The sequence below is a fragment of the Camelus ferus genome, chromosome 19 (assembly GCF_009834535.1).
Source record: "Camelus ferus isolate YT-003-E chromosome 19, BCGSAC_Cfer_1.0, whole genome shotgun sequence".
Taxonomy (NCBI): Eukaryota; Metazoa; Chordata; class Mammalia; order Artiodactyla; family Camelidae; genus Camelus; species Camelus ferus.
This window is the reverse complement of record NC_045714.1, coordinates 32,536,229-32,562,932: the sequence shown is the minus strand read 5'-3', so window position 1 is coordinate 32,562,932 and position 26,704 is coordinate 32,536,229. Positions and strand designations below refer to the sequence as shown.

The following is a 26,704-nucleotide window of genomic DNA, read 5'->3' as shown; positions in this document are numbered from 1 at the left end:
ATGCATTTAACACAAACATATTTTTGTTATTCCTTCCTATAAACATATTGGTAATATAGATTATGACTTATTTGGTGAAAGGAGGTAAAAATGAGGAATATTTTTCATTTCCTTTTTCTTAAGTACCTTGTTACTCATTAAAAGAAAAGTATGTACTGACTTCATTAAAAAATTCCAGGCTCAAAAAAAAGTTTTAATATTGTAAATCAACTATACTTCAATAAAAAAAGTTTTAGAATATCTTCAATATGTTCTTTGAAATGTTTATTTGAAATGAAGCCTGATAAATATAAACATTATTTTTTAAGCAGTTAAGAGCATATGCTCTGGAGTCAGACACAACTGGGTTTGAGTCCCAGCTCTAACCATCTTTTTTTTCTCTGTGTGACTGTAGGAAATTATTTAACTTCTGTAAAATACAGCATATGGTCTGGCATATAGTAAGTACTTAATAAATACTGGTTTCTAAAAAAGTAACTGAGAGGTCATAATTAACAATGCTGAAGAGTGCTGGGAAAAAAATGATAAAACCATGGAGCTTATGGTCACTACAAATCTGTAGTCTCCATGCTAAGCTAGATCCTCCACACTGCTCTCTGATTCTACCAATTCATGCTGAATATCCTAAGCTTCCATGCCATAGTCATTTCAAATACTAGCCACTCTCTTCAAGCTTTATCTTACCACCTCCTTCCCCATGCTTTTCAACTACTTTTCAGAGAAAGAAAGAGGTTTTCAGGTAAGCAGCTCTCTTGCTCCCAACTCCACATACCTATATGTGTACTGTTTTCCACAGTTACCTTCACCTCTGTCTTAAGAAGGTATTCTCCTATTTAGGGCCAACACTGATGTAATTTTTAGGTATGTCTCTTCTCACCTCCATGATTCATTCTTTTTCACAAATCCTCTACAATTAGTTTTTTCTCCTTAGTATTATATTTATACATATGCCTAAATCTCTATCTTAAAAAAACCCAAACACCAAAATACTTCCTTAATTTACAGCAAACTGCACTCCCCAACTCTGATCTTTTCTTAGCCAATATTCTTCAAAGAGGAAGTTACATTCTTTGTATCCATTTTCACCTGCTGGTGAGACTTTGTCCCATTATAACTCGCCTTTCATCACCTCTGTACCCATGCTACTGAAATCTTTCTAACCAAGACTATGGATGCAAAGCTAATTGTAAAGTGTAATGAGAAATTTTAAATTCTTCTTACTGGACTTCCCTGAGAACAGCTAACACAACTGTTCTGGGTGTTTGGAATACAGGAAACAGAACAGATAGTCTAGGAAGAAAGATGAATAACAAACATAAATTAGAATATTACATGATTCATTATAAAATAGGATGACTCCTAGCTATGCTATGAGGTCCTTTTTGTGCCACGGCTAATTCTATAATTAAAAAAAAAATGAATATTTATATAACATTTATCAATCTAATATTAAAGAAATGTTAGAAAAAGGAAATTTCTGGAAATAAACAGATTTTTAAAAAGTTTTTCCTGAATGCTATAATTATACTAGCTAAGTATTTAATTTATTTATCTGAACAAGACCTAAAAATCATCAGCAGACAGCATATAAGGGGAAATTACATTTTTGAGAACTTCAGAAAAGATTCACTTTCTATAAAAATGTAAATTAACTTGTCAGAAAATTAGGAACTACATACAAAATTCATTCGACTTTGACCATTAGTAAGTGAGTGCCTCCAAAACACTAGTGGCAAAAATGAATTACTGATGAAAGGTATCTGTTGATGGTATTTACCTTAACCATAATCATATATTATACAAACACTAAAAACTGTTAGATGTATAAGCTATTTAATAAAATTAAATTCTCTTTTATTCCATAAAGCTCTTTGAATACAGTGTAAAATTTATTATAGCCTCATTTTTGGCTTTGAAAATTAGGACCTAATTAAAAACTTAAAAAGAAAAAAACGATTGCTTAAACAATTATGAGTCAGTTAACTATGAGTCTTTACTGTTCAAACTCATTATTCCTTCAAGTGGGTTTTTTATCCTTTGTCACTTGTCTGTACGTGTGCTATAGAACTTGTAGAGTATTTAGTCTTTTATGCAGATAATCAATCTTCTGAACACCTGACCAGTTCAGCAACAAATGGAAGCTTAAGATCTTCTTGAGACCACAAGAACCTGTTTAAAGGCTTGGATCTTGTTTTGGACACTGTTTTCTAATCCCTAATGATTTTAGCTAACAATGAGGCAACACCCTCCTGAAAAGCAATCTTGAAATTTCTGTGAAAGTAGATTAAATCCTAGGGACAATGACATAGGTGTATCTGGGCCAGGTGCAAGTATGTCAGAAAAATAAATGAGGACAATTTTCCCCTATAGTGTAAAACACCTCATCAGCAGATAAGACTGAATAAAGATGTTTTACTGATCAGTAACCCACAGCAGGTTAAAATGTTAAGCCACCTTAATTTTAGAAAATTTGCTAATTATTATATTTATAAAAAATTTAATCTAAGGGTAGAACATATTTTGAAGCAACACAATGAAAACTGATTACCTAATCAAGTAGCAACAGAAGAGTAAACTAAGGATGAAGACAAATATAGCAGTGCCAAAAACCACAATATATATGTTGAGCGGCAGATTCTGAAATCCAATATTAGGCATCCTGAAGTTGTAATGCAGGAAATCCGAGCTCATGGATGAACTAAGGAAAGAAAAGAATGGAAATAAGTTAGGTTACAAAGATAAGAACCAAGATAGCATTATCTTTGCACATGTACAGAGGCAAATTTTTTCTTAAGGCTTGACCGCATTTGAAACAATTATGATAGACAAAGGGTTAATATCCTTGTCATTAATCATGCCACAAATATTTATTGAGTACGTACTATGTACTTGGCACTATCCCAGAAGCTTGAGCTCCTACACGAAAAGCTTTATAAAAAGGTATTCATGGAGAGCTATTCCACTGAAATAATACTAGTAATCAATATCAATAAACATATGAAAAAGTTCAATCCCAAAGAAATGCAAAGGAAAAAAAAGGACAAGTGTCAAGATTTTAAAAACTCCTTAAACTTTAAAGTAGTAATATTAATAATGGTAAAATACTGGAAATAACTTAGATATCTCACAAGGAGATAATGATTAAATAATTATGTAGAGTCATGTTATAATATTGTTAGGTCATGTAAACCTGTTTTCAGTAAATTTTAACTTTTAATAAAGATACATGGGAAAAATGAATCAGGATATAGCTTGTATATAAAATATGATCCCGATTTTGTGAAAGGTTGAAAAAAAGGTAGATTATATATTATATATATATGTGTGTGTGTAGCAGGAAAAAGTCTGAAAGCTAACAAATCAAAATATTAACAGTGGCTTGTGGTTTACTAGTCATTTTGATTTTCTTCTTTAAAAAAAAACCCTTTATTAAGTCAGGCTCTGTTATAAGCATTTTATTGGCTTTATTTAATTTAATTCTCACATAAAACTTCTATAGGTAGGTACCATAATATGTCCCCATTTTATAGATATAGAGACTTTTGGCCACATAGTCATGACTGACCAAATATGTATGGGGGCCAAGGCATGTATCTTTTCCAATTAGTGTTTTGTTTTGTTTTGTTTTTGATAAATACCCAGGAGTGGAATTGCTGGTCATACGGTAGCTCTAGTTTTAGTTTTTGGAGAAACCTTCATACTGTTTTCCATAGTGGCTGCACCAATCTGCATTCCCATCAACAGTATACAAGGCTTCCCTTTTCTCCACATCCTTGCCAACACTTGTTATTTGTAGTCTTTTTGATGATAGCCATTCTAACAGGTGTGAGGTGATATCTCATTGTGGTTTTAATTTGCATTTCTCTGATGATTAACATTGTTGAGCATCTTTTCATGCGCCTATTGACCACTTGTATGTCTTCTTTGGAAAAATGCCTATTCAGATCTGCCCATTTTTTAATTGGGTTGTTTGTTTTTTTGATATTGAGTTGTATGAGCTATTTATTTACTTTGGATATTAACCCCTTATCGGTCATATCATTTGCAAATATTTTCTCCCATTCAGTAGGTTATCTTTTTGCTTTGGGGATGGTTTCCTTTGCTGTGCTGTTTCTTTTTTTCTTGATATATGTACCACAATTTCCCTATCCATTCATCCACAGGTGGACATTTGGGTTCTCTCCACCTTTTGGCTGTTGTGAATAGTGCTAATATGAACATTTGTGTACAAGGATTTGCTTGAGTACCTGTCTTCACTTCTTTTGGGTATATTCCTAGGAGTGGAATTGCTGGGCTATATAATAATTCTATGTTTAACTTTTTGAGGAACCACCAAAATGTTTTCCACAGTGGCTGTATCATTTTATATTCCTACCAGCAATGTATGAGGGTTCAAATTTCTTCATATCCTTACAAACACTTGTTGTTTCTGTGCTATTTTCAAAATATCCTTCCTTGTGGGTGTGAAGTGGTATTTCATTATTGTGGGAGCCCATGACTGGGTTAACAAATTGTAACAGACCCCAGCCACTTATCTCCTTAAAGAAGATGTGCTTAGTAACTGCCTTGAGGTTTTGGCAATGACGGAGGCCGCCAGTTATAAACGCTGGGCATGCCTGCTGTTAGTCTTCTATCCCCAAAACAGCCTTGGGCTGGAATGGTAAAAAGCTGCAGACTCAGAGGTGAGAAGGCTGGTTAGCCAATGATAGGTAAGATCCCCTGAGGGGGCAACCTAAGACAGGCACAGCCCGCCTGAGCCCAAGAAAATCTTGTTAAGCAGCTGATTCTCATTCCGCCCTGATAAGCTAAAAGGCTCAACACCATTATGATTCACCAAAAAGGGTCTTCTGACCTTGAGCCAAACACCAACAATAAACAAAGCCTTTGTACTCATTGTGATCCCACCCTGTCCTTCCCTAAATTCCCCCTTTGACTGTACTCAATAAATATGAGAGATTTGAGAGGCTCATGGAGTTGGCTACTGACTCCCTCTTGCTCTCTTCCCCAGAGTCTTGAGTAATTCATTCCATCTCGGTGGGACTTCTGCTGGCCAGAACCCACAACTGGTGACGAACCCACACATTATGGTTTTGGTTTGTATTTTCCTAGTGACTAATGATGTTGAGTATCTTTTCATGTGCTTATTTCATTTGTATATCTTCTTTGGAGAAATGGCTACTTAAATCCTTTGCCCATTTTTAAATTGGGCTGTCGTCTTGTTGAGTTGCAAGAGTTCTTTCTGTATTCTGAATACTAAACCATTACTAGATAAATGACTTACAAATATTCTCTCACATTTTGTAGCTTTTCACTTTCTTTATAATGTCCTTTGAGACAGAAAAAATTTAAGTCTACTTTTTTGGCTTTTTTTTCTTTTGTGGCTCATGCTTTTGATGTCGTATCTAAGAATTCATTGCTAAACCTGAGGTCATGGATATTTACCCCTAAGTTTTCTTTTGAGAGTTTTCTAGTTTTAGCTCTTCTATTTAGGTCATTGGTTCATTGTGAGTTAATTTTTGTATAGGATATGAAGAAGGAGTACAACATGATTCTATTGTATGTGTATATCCAGTTGTTCCAGCACCATTTGTTAGACTATTTTTCCCCATTCCATGGTCTTCAGATTCTTGTCAAAAATCAACTGGTCCTAGATGTTTGGGGTTTATTTCTAGATTCTCAAATCTATCCCATTGGTCTATATATCTATCTTTATGCCAGTACCACAGTTTTGATCACTGTAGCTTTGTTTACTATGTCTGTGAGTCTGTTTCTGTTGTGTAGACAAGTTCATTAGTATCTCCTTTTTTCTTTTTTTAGATTCCACATATGAGTGATATCATATGTTATTTTTCTTTCTCTTTCTGGCTTACTTCACTTAGAATGATGAACTCCAGGCCCATCCATGTTGCTGCAAATGACATTATTTTTCTCTTTTTTATGGCTAAGTAGCATTCCATTGTATAAATATACCATAACTTCTTTATCCAGTCATCTGTTGATAGACATTTAGGTTTCCATGTTTTGGCTATTGTAAATCGTGCTGCTATTAAAAATGGGGTGCAAGTATCTTTTCAAATTAGAGTTCCCACCAGATATATGCCCAGGAGTGGGATTGCTGGATCATATGGTAAGCCTATTTTTAGTTTTTTGAGAAATCTCCACACTGTTTTCCAGAGTAGCTGCACCAACTACATTTCCACCAACAGTGTAGGAGGATTTCCGTAAGAGTTTGAGGACTGCTTTTCTATTTCTGCAAAAAGATAATTGGAATTTTGATAGGGATTGGACTGAAACTGCAGATTGCTTTGAGCAGTCAGTCACCCCACTATTTTGGTTTGTTGTGTTTTCTTTTTCATCCAGCTCAGAATGTTTTCTAATTTTCCTTGTTTTTTCTTCTTTAACACATGGGCTACTTAGAAATGTAATGTTTAATATCCAAATATTTGTGGGTTTCCCAAACTTCCTTCTTTTGATGACTTGTAATTTAATTCCACCCTGGTCAGAGCACATACTTTGTTAGGTTTCAATCCTTTTAAATTTACTGAGACTTGTTTTATGACCTAGCACATGAGTTGGCAAACTATGCATGGCTTCTTTGTTTTTATAAAGAAAGTTTAGTGGGACACAGTCATTCCCATATTAAAGTGTTGTCTATGGCTACTTTTGAGTTAAAATAGCAGAGTTGAGTAGCTGTGACAGAGACTGCATAGACAACAAGGCTAAAATATTTACTCTGTGGCTCCTTAAGAAACTTTTTACCAACCCCTGGTCTACCATATGACTGTTCACTGAGTGCTTAAGAAGAATGTGTATTCTGCTCATTAGGTAGAGTGTTCTATAAGTGTCAGTTAGGTCAAGTTGGTTGATAGTGTTTTTCAACTCTTACGTATCTTTAGTGATTTTTGGTATAGTTGTTCTACCCATTATTGGGAGTGAGGTACTGAAGTTTTCAACTATTATTGTTGCATTATCTATTTTCCCTTTTAATTTTGTCAGTTTTTGCTGTGTGCATTTTGGGTTAGGCTGACATATCTTCCTGATGAATTGACCATTTTATTATAAAACATCTCATTCTGTCTCTATTAAGTTTTTGTTTGTTTTAAATTCTAGTTTGTTTGATATTGGCATATTCTTGGCAAGATGTATCTTTTCCCATCATTTTATGTCTTTGAATATAAGGAATGCCTCTTGTAAACAACACATAGTTGGACCTTTATATTTTTCACTCAGTCAGTCAGTGTCTGCCTTTAGTTGATATTTTATTGACATAACTGTAGATTCACACATAGTTGTAAGAAATAACAGAGATCCTTTGCCATGTTTCCCACAATGGTAACATTTTACCATATAAAATCACAACTGTGTAGATTTATAATATATCACAAACAGCCAAAGGATGTTGATGTAATCAACATTACTCAGATTTTTCCCAATTTCACTTGTACTCATTTGTGTATGCATGCATGTGTGCGTCTCTACCACCCAGACAAGATACTGAACAGTTCCAATACCACAAGGATCTCTCGTGTTACCCTTTTATAATCATACACACTTCTGTCCTTTACTCTTATTACCTAACTAGCCTCTGGTGATAACCAATCTGTCCTCTATGTCTAAAATGTTGTCATTTCAAAAATGATACATAAATGGAACTAAAAAGTCTATAGCTTTTTGGAGTTAGCTTTTTTCACTCAGTGTAATTTTCTGGAGATTCATCCAGGTTGCTGCATGTATCAATAGTTTGTACCTTTTTATTTATTATTATAAGATTATGTATGTATTAGGTTATTTACCCACTCATCTGCTGAAGGACATCTGGGTTGTTTCCACTTTTTGGCTATTACCAAAAAAGCTACTATGAACATTTGGATATAAGTTTTTCTGTGAACATAAATTTTTATTCCTCAGCCCAGGAGAGCTTTCTTGATTTTTAAACTATATATACATTTATTTCCTTAGTGATTACTCTATAGATTACAACATGTATCTTATCACAATATACTTCAGAGTAATATTAATTTAATTCCAGTAAATTACAGAAAATTTGTTCCAACACAGTTCCATTCCTTCTCTACTCTTTTGTGATATTATTTTCATATATATTATGTTCTATATGTAAGTCTGACACAGAATCACAATGATTGCTTTATATAATTCTGTGTCTTTTAAAGATTTTTAAAAAGGAGAAAACATATAGAGTCTTTTGTATTTACCCATATATTTACCTTTACCAGTACTCTTCATTTCTACCTTTGGATTCAAATTACTATCTGGTATTATTTCCTTGATCTGATATAGCTCCATTTGCTCTGCTTCTTTTTGTGATATTATTTTCATTTAGATTATATCTTTATAAGTTACAAGCACAGTGATACATTTTAATAATTATTATTTTATGCAAGTATCTTCTACTTCTTGAAATAATTAAAAGCAAAAGCAACAAGGGATGTTGACTATGATATGAAGCTCACTTTTCTTGATCATCTCACTTTTCCTCTTCATACCAAAATCTGTGTTCCAATAAGTGTCACACAACCCAGAACTGGAAGTCTTAAGGTCCAGGTGGCTCCTCACAGCTTGATCATGTTGTTCATAATTTTTTTTCTCTAACTTGTTCACTAAAAAAAGAAAGCTTTTGGCAAATTAGAATTAGCTTACTTCTTTGTTCTTTATTGAGTATCTTTAGGGCCTCTCGAGAATATTTCCTAAAAAATCTTTCAGTGGGTAGATGGGAGGGAAATTTTTAAATTTCAAAAATACGTGATTGTACAATAGAAAAATCTAAGCTTTCAGATCAAAAGGATGTGCTTGGGTACCATAAAGAATTATTAGGGGAAAGAAAAGACCTACATTTAGACAGTTATTGGTAAAATTTCTGCATTCTAAGATAGAAAAACTATGACAAATTTCAAGAAAGAAAAGTCAAGTTGCTACAATGGAAAGTATATGTCAGACTTGTCCTAGGCCACAGGTAGTAGAGTGGTCTTAGGCTTAAGGAGTCAGAGAACCTGGGGTTTAATCACAGATTTGGCAGGGACTTTGAGCACGTTACTTACCTTTTCTATGCCTCAGTTTCCTCATCTAATAAGGTAGAATAATAGTAGTAATTATTTACTAGAGTTTCATAGGAATTAAATGACTCAATATATGAAAAGCACCTAGAATAGTATCTGGGTACATAGTGTATACTTGAGAAATGTTAGCTATCATGATTATTAACTAAAACACTGAATAATACAAGACATCAAAGGTCACTGTCTATACCTCCATCAAAAGACATTCTGGTTGCAGAAAGATGGCATAGACATACATTTCCTATTTCTCCACCTAAATATAACTAAAAACTCTGGGCGTTACATATGAAACAATGGGAAGTTCATGAGAATACTCCGAAAGATGATGGGAAGAAAGCACACTAGCTAAGGACCTCAAAACTCAAGAAACAATATGGTATTGAGTTCCCTGAGATTTCTTTTTGTCTCATATATCCCAGACTTGGAGCTGGAGAAGTTAGCAATCCAGAAATCAGAGCAGGTGAAGACAAAAATAGCCTCCCAAAACCTGTTCTCTCTGACCACCAGACCACAAAAAGGGTAGTCTAGCAAGGCAGAAAACTTTCAGACAGTAACTGCTCTACTCCAGTCAAACATCCCAGAAAAAACTATGGCCCAGCCTACATGTGCCAGCAAAGGCTGAATGGACAGCCTAGATTTTCACCCTGGCCAGGAAGTGACAAAATGCCCTAAGCCTGGGGTAGTATCAGAAAATGCCAAATAGGAGGCTGGAAATTGTTTCCTGCCAGGTGGTAATGAGGCCTCATCTCTCTAATGTCAGTGAAGACCACATGTGAAGGGAGCCTGGACTTCCACCTTTATCTAGCAGTAATAAGGTGACTGTACCCTTCTCTACTGGGGTGGTGACAGAGGAGGTATAGTGCAGAATCAGGATTTTACCATTATCTAGCAGCAATGAGCACCTATCCCTCCCAGTCAAAGTTGTGAAAGTAAAGACAAAGAAAAAAAACCAAACAAGCCCTTGAAAGCAACCAGAGACAAATGTATATTACCTTTAGTGGAAAAACAATTTGAAAGAGAGCAAATTTCTTATCAGAAATAATAGACGAGGCCAGAAGGAAGTGGACATTTTTAAAGTGCAGAACGAAATGTCAACCTAGAATGCTATATCCAATGAAAATACCCTTCAGAAATGAAATATGAAATCAAGGCATCCTTACATAAAGAAAAACAAAGAGAATATGTTGACATAAGACCTACTCTGAAAGAATAACTATAGGAACTTATTTTAACAGAAAGGAAATAAGAAAAGGAATCTGGGAACATAAAAAGGAAAAAAGAACATGGCAAGTAAAAATATGGTAAATACAATAAACTTTCCTTCTCTTGAGTTTTCTAAATTATGTTTGATAATTGAAGAAAAAATGATAATTATCTAATGCGGTTTTAAATGTATGCAGAGGAAATATTTAAGTATATTATACATAAGAGAAAGTAAAGAAACATAAAGGAAGGTAAGGTTTCCAGTGTTCATTCAAACTGGTAAAATGGTGACAACAGTAGATAGCATATATGTAATATAATACCTAGGGCAATCACTAAGAAAGCTGTACAAACAGATACATTCACAACACTACAGAAAAATCAAAATGGACTTCAAACAATTGTTCAAGTAACAAAGAAACAGAAAACAGAAGAAGCAGAAAACAAAAATTAAATTGGTAGGCTTAAGCTCTAATATACCAATAATTATATCAACTATAGTCTAAATCTAACAGTTACAACACAGAAATGGGCAGAGTGAATTTAAAAACATGACCCAATAATATGCTATCCACATGAACTCTCTTCAAAAATAACCATATGGGCAGCTTGAAAATAAAAGGATGGAAAAAGATATATATCATGCAAGCATAAATTTTAAAAAAGCATAAGTGGTTTTATTAAATATCAGACAAGGTAGACTTCAGAGCAAATAAAATTACCAGAAAGAGAATGGAACATTATATAATGACAAAATGGTCAATCTAGTAAGAAGACATAATAATCATGAATGTGTGTGTACAAAGCAGTAGAGATGCAAAATATGTGAAGCAAAAACTGGTATGACTGAAAGGAGAAACAGAGAAATTCACAATTATACCTGGAGACTTCAATAGTCTCTCTCAATAATTGATGGAAGATTAAATAGAAAATTGATAGAAAATAAGCAGGTTAAAGAAAAAGTCAACAACAATTCACATTAACCAACAGGATCTAATGAAAATTTATAGAATACTCTAACTAATAACATCAGAATATATTCTTTCAAGTGTTCCTGGGACATATACCAAGACAGACCATACCCTGGGCCATAAAACAAACCTCAACAAACTTTAAAAAACTGAAGTTGTACAAAATGTGTTTTCACATATAATGGAATCAGACTAGAAATCAGTAACAGAGAGATAACAGGAAAATCTCCAAATAGCTGAAAACTAATCACCACACTTCTAAATAATACATGGGTCAGTAAGAGGTCTCAAAGAAAATTTTTTTAAAAAGTGAATTGATTTAAATGGAAATACAACATACCAACATTTGTGGGACACAGGTAAAGCAATGCTCAGAGGGAAATTCATACCATTAAATGCAAGCATTAGAAAAGGAGAATCTCAAATCAATAATCTAAGCTCCTACATCAAGAATCTAGAAAAAGAGCAAAATAAACCCAAGTTAAGCAGAAAGAATACTCATCTCTGATAGTGAGCACTCCATGAAAAACTAGCTGCAAAAAAACACACCATGGCAACTGAACATAGATAGTGACTTTCTTTGAGCTTTTTACTTATATATCACTTAAAATAATTATGAAGGACACAGATCACCAAATATCACTTTCGTTTTGGACTAGCTGACCTAGAGAATATCTTTCTGACAAGAAAAATTGCAAATGGGCAAGTTGTCTCTCAAGGCCCTGCCCAAACAGGACAGTGCCCAAACACTGTGCTTTAGAAGATACAATAGTTTTTTGCTTTCTAATATAGCCAAAGATGGTCTCAGGAACACATTATGAGAAAACCGTAACACATCCCTGTTTTTCAGCTAGAACATAGAAACCAGTTGCAGAAGAGATCTTTCTCTCAGATTTATGACTGGGGTTCAGCTGATGTGACGAGTCACAGTGTGGCCTAACTGGATTGGCCAGTACCTGGCCCTACTGCAATAATCTGAGCCCGAGAGAATTAGATGGCAGTTTCTTTGTCTGAATTAATAGTCAGGGGTAGATGTGGAGCCTCTGCAGCTCGCCCACAGCTGGCTGCTCTGCACCATGTCGGTGGCCACTAAAACTGTAAGAACATCTATTACTAGTTGAATTTGGTAGATTTCACTACTAGACAATATAGGCATTTGCTTGAATATGCATAAACTATCCCCGGAAGTATACTGATAGCATGAGCTGCGTTTGGTGAAGGGACAAGGAATCTAGAGAGGACTTTTCACTGCATATATGCATTTATTTATATCTATATCTATCTCCTTTTGTATCTTTTGAATTTAAAGTAAAAAATCAGTGACGTATTCAACTGATATTTGTCTACAATTGCATATAAAAGCTAGGAGAGACAATGGTATTAAAGGATTTAAAGAAAGAAAGTCTTAGTAGAAGTCCATCCGTATAGAAGCATATATATAGATTTAAACATACATTTCTTCTTGTTCCCAGAGTGTGCCAATGAATGTCAAACACTTAGTTCCCCCATAAAACATTTCTACACTAGGGAAGAATACTTCAAGTGCAGCAGGCAAACATTTTAAAAAACCACTTATGTTCCTTTATTCTAACTTTAACCTTACCAAATTATACACTATTTTAAATCCTGTTTTCCTCACCTGACTCACCTAAGGGAAAGAGTGCAAAAAGCTTACTCAAGTCAATGTTCAAGTTCACCTGAAAATGCTATTTCCCATGACAAATCTATTAACTGGCAGTCTTGTAAGCTTTTGTTAGCAAGATTCTCCTAGGCCTTGATTATCTCTGAGTAAAGGTAAAGTTGCACTTCCTTATGTATAGAGGCCCAGACCCAGAATGCTGCAGCTCGGGGTAGGGGGGTGGGGGAGTGGGATTCTGCACTGAGATGTTTTGTGCCTGAATACCTAAGCTAACGCTCCAGGATGACACCACCACCTCACTTCCTTCAAAGCGCTCTAGTCTCTATCACTTAAATTCAGAAGTTCCTCTGCATTCCCCAACTTTTATAATTTCCTCTGGTACTTGGCTATTGGAAATTCTTCTAAGATATCAGGGTTCAAAAATCTTTTGTCTTCAAAAGGCAGACAGCTAGGTATGATAATTGTATGGTATTTTGTAAATATTTCTCTAAATGTATCGTCTTTCTATTGTTTGAGTTGCAAAGTCTAAGGTCACTCTTATCCTTTATTCTCCAGAGGACATTTCTTCCTTTCCAGTTTGAAAAAACTAGTAAGTAGGTATTGAGTATACTGTCTTTAAGTGCCAAATCTGGAAAATAAGTACTCCATAAAATCACAACCTATAGGCAAAGGTCTATTTTTCTCTACGATAACTTCAATTTTATCTTTACTGAGGCTTTCTCCTATCTGCAATCTACCCCTACTCTCCCAATTATTTAGAGGAGAGTTGCAGGAGCAAAAAATTAAGTCTACAGGATTTGTTATAACCTATTCATCTATTCCATTTGTATTTTAACCTGGATCTTTCCATTTCGCATCAATTTTACTGACTGTACTATTATTTAAATGCCATTTTTTTAAAGGGATGTTGTAAGTTTTATTATACTTTTTTTTTTTATCACAGTGCTTTAGGTTTTTATTTTATTTTGTTTTAAAATTCTAACCAGTTCCTTTTAATGATCTCTGTGTCTTTCCTTCTTTTCAGCCTTATTATTAACAATTCCATTCCTTTAGGAGTGGCTTTTTTTCTGTTTGTTCTATTATCATTGTCTTCTCTGGGTTTGTACACACTTTTCTCTTTTTTGGTGTTGCCAAGGTTTTAAAATCATGCCTAAGGTGCTATCTTTGTTTGTCATAATTGAAATCTGTCTTCTTAAACATTTTTAATTTCAGATGTTTGTTATTTTGGCGGGTCTATTTTTACTCTGTCATATTTCTAGTTATTATTCTGTCAGCTCCTTACTTTCCTTCCATTTTTCTGTAAAGTCTCTATTTTCAATTTAAATCATTCCATCAGATTTTCATGATACTTCACCTTGAAGATAGTGAAGGATTCAGATCTGATGTCTTGGATTCCCCTTGGACTTCTATCCCAGGCACAACCACACATACACTATAATTCCACAAATAATCTGCTTATTAGCCTTTAACCATTGATTCCTATTTAATGCATAGTCTTGTGATTAAGGATGGAACTCTTCAGAGGATGGGTTGTAGAAAAAAAGAGCACAGAGTAATGCTGAGATGGGGGAGGATGAAATCAAAGACAAGTTGTAAGGGAGGAAAATACTCTCAGGTTGAACTTCACATAATTACACCAAGGCAGTGAAAAGAAATAAAAAGCAATGTGCAGTTCTCACCCTCAATATGAAATAAACCCTAGGTGTAATATAATACCTGCTTAACTTTAGAAAAAAGTGGATTTCCCCCCCAAGAAAACAACATGTTTTTCCCACAACAAGCAAATCAAAATGCAATAGGAGAACAATGCCTATGTTACTCAAAACCACACTCTAATTACCTGCGAATGTTTAATTTTCAACATCTCTCAAGTTTGATGAATGGGCCAGTGAGCCTCTTTCTTTAGAGTCAGATCTTATTCTATATTAATGGCTTATCATCTCCTGGTTCTTGTACAGGTGGGCATAATAGACACCTGCAGAGCACAAAACAAATATAATTCTTAAAGATTTGATAGGTGCTTCTAGTTGCTGGAGTAAACAGTACTTATTGTTGACATAATGTTAATCTACTTATTTACTGGGATTAATATAAAAATGGATCATGAAAAATCTTTAATAGAAAATTTTTTGAAAAAGTTTTGATTGAGTAATAGATATATTATTGGAGAAATGGTTGTATCTTTTTTGTTCCTTCAAGAAAACCAACCTGATTGTAAAGAAGGAATTAAAATTATTATTTGCAGATGATAGTAAAATAAAAAGAATCTCATTAAAAGAACAACAAAAAAGAATACTTTACTAATAAATACACATAACATATTAAAAATATGAAAAGTACAAAAGAGGATGTGAGTAACTGAAAAGATATATCTGCTTCTTGGTTGTGGAAACGCAATATTAGAAAGATAACAATTTTCCTTAAATCTGTAAATTTAATGGAGACACAACAAAAAAGTACTGACTTAATTTGACTCTTTCAAGAGAGAAGAGGGTGGTTAAAGAAGCTAATTCTAGTTCAACAGGAAAATGAAATTGACAGAACAGCCAGAAATATTCCAAAAAGGAAAAACCTGCATTATTACCACATGAATTGACAGATTAACAAGACAGGATAGAGATATGGTAGGTTAGTCATAGCTGCTGTTTGCCAAATATTTTCAGTTTTCCATTTAGGCACATGCACGACTACACTTCCTGGCATCTTACATTGGAGCCACGTAATGAACACTTGTTACTGAATTGTAAAGGGAATTGATGTTTGTCACTTTCAGGCTAAACATTTTATTGATGGAGTGAGACTCTCCCGAACTCTCTTTTCCTTTGCTAAGATAAATGGTAATGTTCAAGATGACAACAACCCTGTTAGTCTAAGCTTTTGAGTAAGGAGATATGGAGCAGAGCCCCTAGCCAACCCTTGATGGACATGTACCAAAATGAAAGAAATTTCCTGTTACAAGCCACTAAAATTTCGAGGTTGTTTGTGACTAGGGCATAACCTAGCCTATCCTGGCGGACACAAGAAAGTTGAAGAGCAGCCCAAATTCGTGTAGAAAAGTTGATATTACCCATTAGTGGGAGAAACCACTCTTCGACATTATTAGTGAAACTGTCAGTTAGTAAAACTGTCAGCCTCCATGAGAGCAACTTAGCAAAATTACGCAGAGACTTACCCACTGACCCAGCAATTCCGCATTTAAGAATTTAGCTTTCCAGTGTGCTTATATGTGTACTCAAAGACACACGTACCAGGCTCTTCTTTTCAGCCTTGTTTGGAATAGCAAAAGATTGGAAGCAATCTAAATATGCAACTGGTTAAATTATAGTATCTAAACATAATCTAATTTTGCAATTGTTAAAAAAAATGCTGTAGATCTATAGATGTGTTGATTTGGCACAGTTTTCATGATAAAATTACTAAGTAAATAAAACAAAAACAAAGTACGGAACAGTATATGTAGCATATTACTATTAATGTAAAAAGAATTAAGAGAGAAACTAGCTTTGTATATGCCTAAAATGTCTTTGGGAGGAAACATAAAAAACTGTTACCAGTGATAGCCTCTGACAGGGCTGAGAGGAGACTGACCTTTCACTGAATAATTACTTATGATACCTTAGGTCTTTGATAGTAATGTGCATATTATATATTACTTATTAAAGAGAATAAAATAAAATTTTAATTGTAAATGGAAATAGTAATAAGTTCTCTGTGTTGTTTATAAAGATTTTTAAGGACTTCTCAAACTTGGTTCTTATTTAAAAGACTTGGTTGGAAACCCTGGCCTTATCTGGATAGATTTGGTGAGGAAAATTTTCCACAAAGATTATTGTTAGCCAGTTCCTAAGTATCCTGTAGCTCTCTGTCTTATATCAACATTTGCTTAGATAAGGTAATTACTGAATGATTTTAATCCCTCCTTTATAATTACATATATATAAATTGTTTCTTCTCTGAGTTGTCTAATGTCTTTAGAATAATGTTAAAACCAATGTAAAGAATGGACATTCTTGTCTTATTCATAATCTAATGAGATTGTTGTTTTATCAGTAAATAGGATGTGTATAGCTTGAGACACACATAAACATACACACACATTTACCATATTAAGGAACTTTCCAACTATTCTTAATAAATTACTTTCTACTGAATTGGAAAATGTGTTCCAGGATAAAGGAACTTACCCATTTATTTTACCAATTCAGTAACAACCAGTCTTTTAAAATATTTCTCTTTACTCAAAGGTAAGCACTTGAGGACTACTGATGAGCAGCTTTGACTTCACCAGATCTTCTATTTCTTTGACCTCTCTTAGTTTTGGCTTTAGATTGGGATTTTTGAAAAAGAGCTTGATTGACCTATGTGAGGCTGCTGTACGAAGTGGGTAAATCAACAGCCAGTAAACATAGCAGGAAAAATAATTAAGAAAGATCTGGTTGAAGGCACACAGCTCTCCTTCACCAAACACTGAGTCAGAGCATTTAACTATCTGAAATACGGACCTAGAATCCATTTTATGTCTCTCAGATTAAAAAAAAACAAAATTTCATCATAGACAGTTAGTAGCACTACTTAAGTATTTGCCAAGCTCCCCATTTTCAATTTGTTATAGAATAATTTACTTTTGGAAACAAACTACAAGGTTATAGGTTTTATATAATTGGTAGATTGGAGACTGTATCTTTCTAGGGTCTCTCTTGAAAAGAGCTCCACAGATTCCAAGGATGGTTTTTGCTTTAAATTTCAGGAAAACTAACAAACTAGGGGATTTCATATTTGAAATTCTCTTCCTAGAGTCATGACTTTCAAAGCAAAAGGGCTAGACATTGGCTTAAATAAGTAAGGAAAAAATGTGCATGTAAAACTCTCTATATTAAATGGATCATAATGTTTAACTTACTGCTTTGCATTTCTCAGTCACATTGGTTCAAGTTCAAATGGATTGTTAATGATAAAATATTCAATATCATAAGCACTATTATAAATGTCCCCTATGGATTCTGACTGCACACAATGGAGCAATCAATTAATCTAAGAAAAATCTCGGAGAGCCAGCCTGAGCCTGTATATCCCCCAAACCAGGGAATCTTTTTTTCTTCAAATAATTTCTTAGGATATTAATCAAAATAAACATTTTGCATAGTGTTTTAGAGAGTCTATGACTGGCATTCACATAATAAATCTCATTTAATCCTTATAATCAATGTGGGGTAGATATACTCCTCTATATTCAAAGGAAGAAACTCAGAAAGGTCAAGCTGGTTGCCCAGACTGAAACAGACTGAAACCTATGTCTGAAACCAAATCCCTTACTCTTCCCACGAGATCCTGCTGCTGTCTTCCACAGATCAGACTACATTTGCACTGCACTGTCAGTGTTTGAAAGGATGCACAAATGAAACAATTTCTGTGACTGTTTCCAGTGGGCAGTGAGTTTGCTGATGCATCCTGGGTTATTGCCGTAAACAAAGAGGCCCAGGAAAAGCCAAAACCATAATTTTCAAACAAGTTGAAACAGTTAAAAAAAATGTATAATATATATATAAAAGAAACTTTAAATTTTGAAATAATTTTAGATTTACAGAGAAGTTCACAAGTTCCCATATACTCTTTTTTCAATATATATTTTTATTGAAGTATAATCAGTTTACAATGTTGTGTCAATTTCTGGTGTACAGCACAATATTTCAGTCACATAGGAACATATATATATTGGTTTTCATATTCTTTTTCACCTTAAATTACTACAAGATATTGAATATGGTTCCCTGTGCTATACAGTATAAACTTGTTTATCTCACAAGTTCCCATATACTCTTCACTTAACCTTCTCTAATGTTAAAATCTTAGACAACCATAGTATGACAGGAAATCAACACTGATACAATACTATTCACTAAGCTGCAAACTTGACTCAAATTTCACCAGTTTCCCCACTAATGTCCCTTTTCTTTTCTAGGATCCAACCCAAGATCCCATATCACATTTAGTTATGTCTTTTAGTCTTCTCCAATCTGACAAAGAACTGTGTCCTTTAAATTCAAATTAATTAAGGTTTATTTTATTCTGAAAATGTCATGGCATTTCTAGAAATAGCACTGAATATTGAAAACCTGCCTTGGGAATTACTGTATCCATGTGATAACCAAGAAAACACCCTGAAATAAAGAGCTATAGTGGCTCTAAAGATGGAAAAAAAGAGTCACCCTTTAAATAAAAGGAAGAGTTGTTTGTGATAGTCTGAATAGGTCAGTTAACACACTCGTCCACAGAAAAGAAATCACCAATCAGTTATAACTCCCTGGAAAAGCACAGGGTATGAGAGAGAAATCAATACACCTCCATTTAATGGAGCAGTCATAAAAGATTAATTTATTTTCAAATTAAAGGGCTTGAATTTGTTCAATCTACAGATATAGGAACTTAATAACTAAATTCAAGTATACAAAAGGTTATTAGAGGGCACTAAATTTCCTCCACATATGGACCCCTTGTTCTAAATTGTAGCACAGAAGTTGCTGAGCTATGGGTGTCTCCAATTCAAACCCTGAACCCTTCGGAAGGTACAGTCTCTAGACGTTGTTCAAGTTACTCTAGGCACTGGAGAAGTGGCAGGATGGTCCTCTATAAACCTCAACAGGTTACCTCCTATTCTTGAGGGTTCTGAGTTGAGCACATTAAATCCAAGACTTTACTGGTGAATTCTCAATTACCAGAAAAGGTAATTGTTTTTCAGAATTCCAGGAGCTTAGAATCCTTGAAGAATAAAGATTAGAAGACATAAATTGTATTACTATGATTGAAATGAGGAAGTTTAGTAAACCACAAGCACTTCTAGAGTGGTAAAATAAGAACAAGCTAACAAATGAAAAATTAAAGATTCTGTTTTGTGTACAGCCTTAAAAATGAGAGAAAACAGCAAATGTTAGCTACTATGTATAAAAATAGATTAAAAAAAGTTTCTTGTGTATAGCACAGGGAACTATATTTAATATCTTATAATAGCCTTTAATGAAAAAGAATATGAAAATGCATATATGTATGTATATGCATGACTGGGACATTGTACTGTACACCAGAAACTGATACATTATAACTGACTGTACTTCAATTAAAAAAAAAAGAGAGAAAACAATGTATCTGTGGTTTAAAAATTTATCAGCCAGGAAATGACGGTAAACCAGAGGGCTTCATAGCAATAAGTGGGCTCCATAGAATATGCCATAGTAGAGACATTAACTGCAGATTTGAGCTTAGCCACACCTGCCACTAGGACTTTAAGAAAGTCTAAATTTCCTCATGTGAAATTAGGAATAGTTACAACGTCTGTCTCGCGGCATGGGGGGAGGAGGGCAGGTATACGTGTGTGCTAGCATCTAGTGAGTGCTCATCATCAAGGTCTCTTGGTTCTTCGGTGCGAGGTCAGCATTAGAGTTAATGTTTAAATTTTCCTGACTCAGGGATAATTTGGGCCTGGGCCACATTTCCCTGGGCCACTCTGCTTCAGATCCAAATCTTTGTGCCTGGGCCACAAGTGGACTGCTTTTTGAAGTGACTCAGACACAGTAGGGAATTTTGGGAAATAGGCATTAGTTTAGCTACATTTCTTCAATAACAATTTCCAGATGCCTAACCTGTATAAATCAAAAGCCTGCTTTTGGGTCTTAATATTGTAGAAGGAAAATTCTATAGCCATAAAATGGCATTTAAGATGCTCATGACTAACTCAGCAAACCCCAAATAGTTATGAATTCAGTGAAGTGTGCAGGCTGTCAGGCAGTTTGATACTGGTGATAATTACCTCAAGTTTCTAGCTATTACAGTCCAAAGCACGGCCTCAAAGTCTCTTCCTCTTGTCCACTGGAATCACTTTGTTCTTTTAAGAAAGATATGGGAAGACTTCACCTTTAAGATAGATGATTTCAGGCAGGCAATGGAACAGTTGAGAAAATGGCACAGATAAGATATGTTATTTCAGTATTCTGGGGGGGGGGGTGAGTCTGATTTTGTATTTTCAAAAATTCTAAAAAGGTACAATCATTCCAGGACAGTAAATAATTCTCCACTAAATGGATTTTTAAAGGTCAAGACATGTAATACCATTAGCCCTGGAAGCTCTCTCCTATATAAAAACATTCTACTAGACCACTACTAATTTTCACCATGCAAAGCACTATTATTTTGACTTTTTAGATGGATATATTAAAGACTGTACAAGTTTGTGATTTCCCCACCCCTACTGGCTTCAAGATCAGGAATAAGATTGGTGGCTCAGGTCAGATGAAGCCTTACAAGCTCCTTCTGATGTTACTGTACATCTAGGATTGAGTCTATTCTTTGCTTTATCAGATTTCCTGGTGGCTATTGGGCTCAGTGGGAAAATTTCACACTAATGAGAGGCTGGCTTATAAATCATAATAACTCATGATTCAAACCTGGAAATGTATCTAGCAATTCTATGTTGGAAGATCTTGTACATTAACCCAATTACAGAAAAGAAAATGATATATTATTAAGAGATGTTTCTACTACATTGTCAGCTCTTCTCTGATAAAAAGACATTTCCATTTACAGAACCAGAATCAGCAACTAGAATACAGAACCCTCCTTCTTTAGTGAAAGAGATATAATAGCAAATGCTCCTCAGTTTTCCTTTTTGTTTATCATTAGCCAGGTAGTAGAGACACCCTCCCCACAGTATCTTTTCTCACTTCCTTCCACTGTAGTTAGAATTTGTAGTTGGGCACATGGCTCTACTTCCTGGCTTTCCTTCCAGCTGTACATATGGCCACATGTCTCATGGATTCACATGTGACGATTCACGTGGAAGTGTCTGGGAATCATGTGTGACAGAGCACAGAAGATGCCTTCTACACTTCTGCTTCATCTCTTTCTCTTCCCTGTAATCTGGATGCCATGATATTGCTCAATAAGAATATGGTTTACACTCAAGAGGAGGGTAGAGTGCGAAGAGGGAAAGGGAATGATAACTGGTAAAAAAAAAATCCCTGATGCCATGAAGTTCCCTGTCAGATCTGTGCCAACTCTTACATGAATGGGAAATATATTTTAATCTTGTTTAAACTGGTTTACAGTTATTGTTTTGGGTTTTCTGTCACAGCTGAACCCACCTAGCTAATATATGGTTCTATGTGAATACTGTTTTAAATTATTTTGTATTAACAGACATTTGGAATATTAGATCATGAATCCTAATTACAGGTCAGAAAAATATGATTTTTGCTAAGATATACCATTAGCCTTCTGTCATGACACCACATTAGACAACCATAGGAAATCCGACAGTACAATGCCACCTTCTTGATGTGATGTGGAAAGCAGTCTGGAACCATCAATATTTTTACCAAAAGAAACCAAGCTAATACAAAAGAAAATTATCAAACCACAAAAAGAAAAACAACAAGAAAGGAACAAAGAGGAAATACCCAATCAACTGGAAAACAAAGTTTACATTAAATGGCAATAAACATGCATCTATCAATAATTACCATAAATGTCAATGGACTAAATGCTCCAATCAAAAGACACAGAGTGGCAGACTGGATAATAAAATAAGAGCCTACAATATGCTGCCTACAAGAGACTCACTTTAGGGTGAAGGACACACAGATTGAAAGTGAGAGGATGGAAAAATATATTTCATGCAAATGGAAATGACAAGAAAATGGGAGTAGCAATACTCGTATCAGACAAAATAGAATTTAAAACAAAGGCTATAAAGAAAGATAAAGAAGAACACTATACAATGATAAAAGGAGCAATACAAGATGAAGCTATTATACTTGTTAACATATATGCACCCCTATATAGGAGTACCTAAATATACAAAACAAATAATAACAGACATAAAGGGAGAAACTGATGGAAACACAATAATAGTATGACACTTTAACACCTCATTAACATCACTAGACAAATCTTCCAGATAGAAATCAATAAGGCAACGGCGACACTAAATGACACAATAGAGAAGTTGGACTTGGTTGGTATTTTTAGGACAATATCACCCCAAACAGAATATACATTCTTTTCAAATGCACGTGGAACATTCTCTAGGACAGACCACATACTTGGACACAAAAGAAGCTTCAACAAATTAAAGAGGATAGAAATTATTTCAAGTATCTTTTCTGACCACAATGGCATGAAACTAGAAATCAACCACAGAAAAACAAACAAGAGAACAACTGCATGGAGACTAAACAACCTGCTACTAAAAAAACCCAATGAGTCAACAATGAAATCAAAGAAATTAAAAAATACCTTGAGAAAAACGACAATGAAAACACAACACAAAGTCTATGGGATACAGCAAAAGCAGTCCTTAGAGGGAAGTTCATAGCAATATAGGCCTTCTTCAAAAAACAAGAATATTCTCAAATAAACAACTTAACCTACCACCTAAAATAATTAGAAAAAGAAGAATAAACAAAACCTAAAGTCAGCAGAAGGAAAGAAATAATAAAGATCAGGGAGGAAATAAATGAAGATTAAAAAAAAAAAAGAAAAAATCAATCAAACCAAGGGCTGGATTTTGAAAGAGTAAACAAAATCAACAAACCTCTGGCTAGGCTCACCAAGAAGAAAAGAGAGAAGACAAAAATAAACAAAATAAGAAAGGAAAATGGAGAAATTACAACCAACACCAATGAAATACAGAAACCATAAGAGAATACTATGAACATCTCTATGGCAACAACCTAGAAGAAATGGAAAAGTTTCTAGAAACATACAGACCACCAAGACTGAATTAAGAAGAACTAGATCACTTGAACAGACCGATCACTAGAAGTGAAACAGAATCAGCAATAAAAATCCTCCCTGCAAACAAAAGTCCAGGACCAGATGGTTTCACTGGGGAATTCTACCAAACATACAAAGAACTCATACTGATCATTCTCAAACTCTTCCAAAAGATTGAAGAGGAGGGAATACTCCCAAACTCATTCTATGAAGCCACCATAACCCTGATACTAAAACCAGACAACGACACTACCAAAAAAGAAAGTTACAGGCCAATATTGTTGGTGAACATAGATGCAAAAATCCTCAACAAAATATTAGCAAACAGAATCCAACAACACATAAAGAAGATCATACACCATAATCATTGGATTCGTCCTAGGCACACAAGGATGGTTCAACATACACAAATCAATTAATGTGATATACCACATTAACCAATGAAAGGACAAAAAATTTACATAATCATCTCAATAGATACAGAAAAAGTACTTGATAAAATTCAACATCCATTTACGATTAAACACTCTGACCAAAGTGGGTATAGAGGGAACATATCTCAACATAATAAAAGCTATTTATGACAAACCCACAGCCAGTATAATATTCAAGGGTAAAAAATTGAAAGCCTTCCCACTAAAATCTGGAAGAAGACAAGGGTGCTCACTCTCACCACTTCTATTCAACATAGTATTTGGAAGTCCTAGCCATAGCAATCAGGCAAGAAAAAGAAATAAAAGGGAACCAAATTGGAAGAGAAGAGGTAAACTGTCACTATATGTGGATGACATGATACCATATATATAGAAAACCCTAAAAGCTCCACACAAAAACTACTGGAGCTGATAAAATAATTTGGCAAGGTAGTGGGATATAAGATTAACATACAGAAATCAGATGCATTTCTTTACACTAACAATGAAGTATCAGAAAAAGAAAGTAAAGAAACAATCACTTTTTAAATTGCATCCAAAAAAATAAAATACTTAGGAATAAATCTGACTGAGGAGGTGAAAATTTACACGCAGAGAACTAAAGAACATTGATTAAGGAAATTAAAGATGACTTAAAGAAATGGAAAGATATCCCATGCTCTCTGATTGGAAGAATTAATATTATTAAAATGGCTATACTACCCAAAGCAGTCTAGAGATTTAATGCTATCCCTATCAAATTACCCATGACATTTTCCTACATAACTGGAACAAATAATTCTAAAACTGATCACAAAATACCCAGAATTGCCAAAGCAATACTGAAGAAAAAGAATGAAGCTGGAAGGATAACCCTCCCAGACTTCAGACAATACTACAGAGCTACAGTAATCAAAACAGCATTGTATTGGTACACAAACAGAGATATAGATCAATGGAAGAGAATAGAGAGCCCAGAAATAAGCCCACAGACTTATGGTCAATTAATCTTTGACAAAGGAGACAAGAATATACCATGGAGAAAAGACAGTCTGTTCAGCAAGTGGTGCTGGGAAAACTGTGGACAGCTGCATGTAAATCAATGAAGTTAGAACACTCCCTCACACCACACACAAAAATAAACTCAAAATAGCTTAAAGACTTAAATATAAGATAAGACACTATAAACCTCCTAGAAGAAAACATAGGCAAGACATTCTGACGTAAACGTTAGCTCTGTTCTCCTAGGGCAGTCTACCCAGGCAATAGAAATAAAAGCAAAAATAAATAAATGGAGCCTAATTAAAATTATAAGCTTCTGCACAGCAAAAGAAATCATAAGCAAAACAAAATTACAACCTACAGAATGGGAGGAAATATTTGCAGATGATGTGACTGACAAAGGCTGAATTTCCAGAGTATATAAACAGCTCATACAACTTAATAACAAAAAAACAAACAACCCAATCAAAAAATGGGCAGAAGGCCTAAACAAACAATTCTCCAATAAAGACATACAAATGGCCAATAGGCACAGGAAAGAATGCTCAACATTGCTAATTATCAGAAAAATGCAAATCAAAACTACAATGAGGTATCACCTCACACCAGTCAGAATAGCCATCATTCAAAAGTCCACAAATGATAAATGCTGGAGAGGGTGTGGAGAAAAGGCAACCCTCCTACACTGTTGGTGGGAATATAGTTTGGTGCAGCCGTTATGGAAAACAGTATGGAGATTTCTCAAAAAACTAAAAATGGACTTACCATATGATCCAGCAATCCCACTCCTGGACATATATCTAGAGGGAACTCTAATTTGGAAAGATACATGTACCCCAATGTTCACAGCAGCACTATTTACAATAGCCAAGACATGGAAACAACCTAAACGTCTATGGATAGATGACTGGATAAAGAAGCTGCAGTGTATATTTATACAATGGAATACTACTCAGCCATAAAAACGAATAAAATAATGTCATTTGCAGCAACATGGATGGATCTGGAGATCATCATTCTAAGTGAAGTAAACCAGAAAGAGAAAAATACCATATGATATCACGCATATGTGGAATCTAAAAAAAGAAAAAAGAAGATACTAATGAACTTATCTGCACAACAGAAACAGATTTACAGACATAGTAAACAAACTTACGGTTACTGGGAGGAAAGTGGGTAGGAAGGGATAAATCAGGAGTTCGAGATTTGCAAATATTAACTACTATACATAAAATAGATAAACAACAAGTTTCTTCTGTATAGCACAGGGAACTATATTCAACATCTTGTAACATATAATGAAAAAGAATATGAAAACGAATAAATGTATGTATATGTATGACTGAAACATTATGCTATACACTAGAAACTGACACACTGTAAAATGACTATTAAAAAAATTTTAAAAAAGAAGCCATCAACAGTCATTGTTCTGTGACTGGTTAAAAATCCAGGTTAATTTTGTAAAAATTACTGTAAAACAACAAAAACAGTTAAAATGCTTAAAAAAATACATTTACAAATCATCTTCACAGAATCACAGAGTTAAAGACCATCATCACAAATTAAGTATAACAGCCCCACTTTACAGAGGAAGAATCTGAGGCACAAAGAGGCTAGGTTTTTCAAAGTCAAAAG

General features: G+C 34.4%; 1 protein-coding gene across 1 annotated transcript in view; it reads right to left on the bottom strand.

Annotated features, from left to right (window-relative positions):
• The window catches only part of RNF24 (ring finger protein 24), a 57,894-nt gene that overhangs the window by 17,108 nt on the left and 14,082 nt on the right, over positions 1–26,704 (bottom strand). Inside the window, exon 2 of the mRNA XM_032461890.1 lies at positions 2,549–2,698. Coding sequence (XP_032317781.1) covers positions 2,549–2,691 — 143 coding nt within the window. The 5' untranslated portion in view covers positions 2,692–2,698. The remainder of the gene's footprint in view (positions 1–2,548; positions 2,699–26,704) is intronic.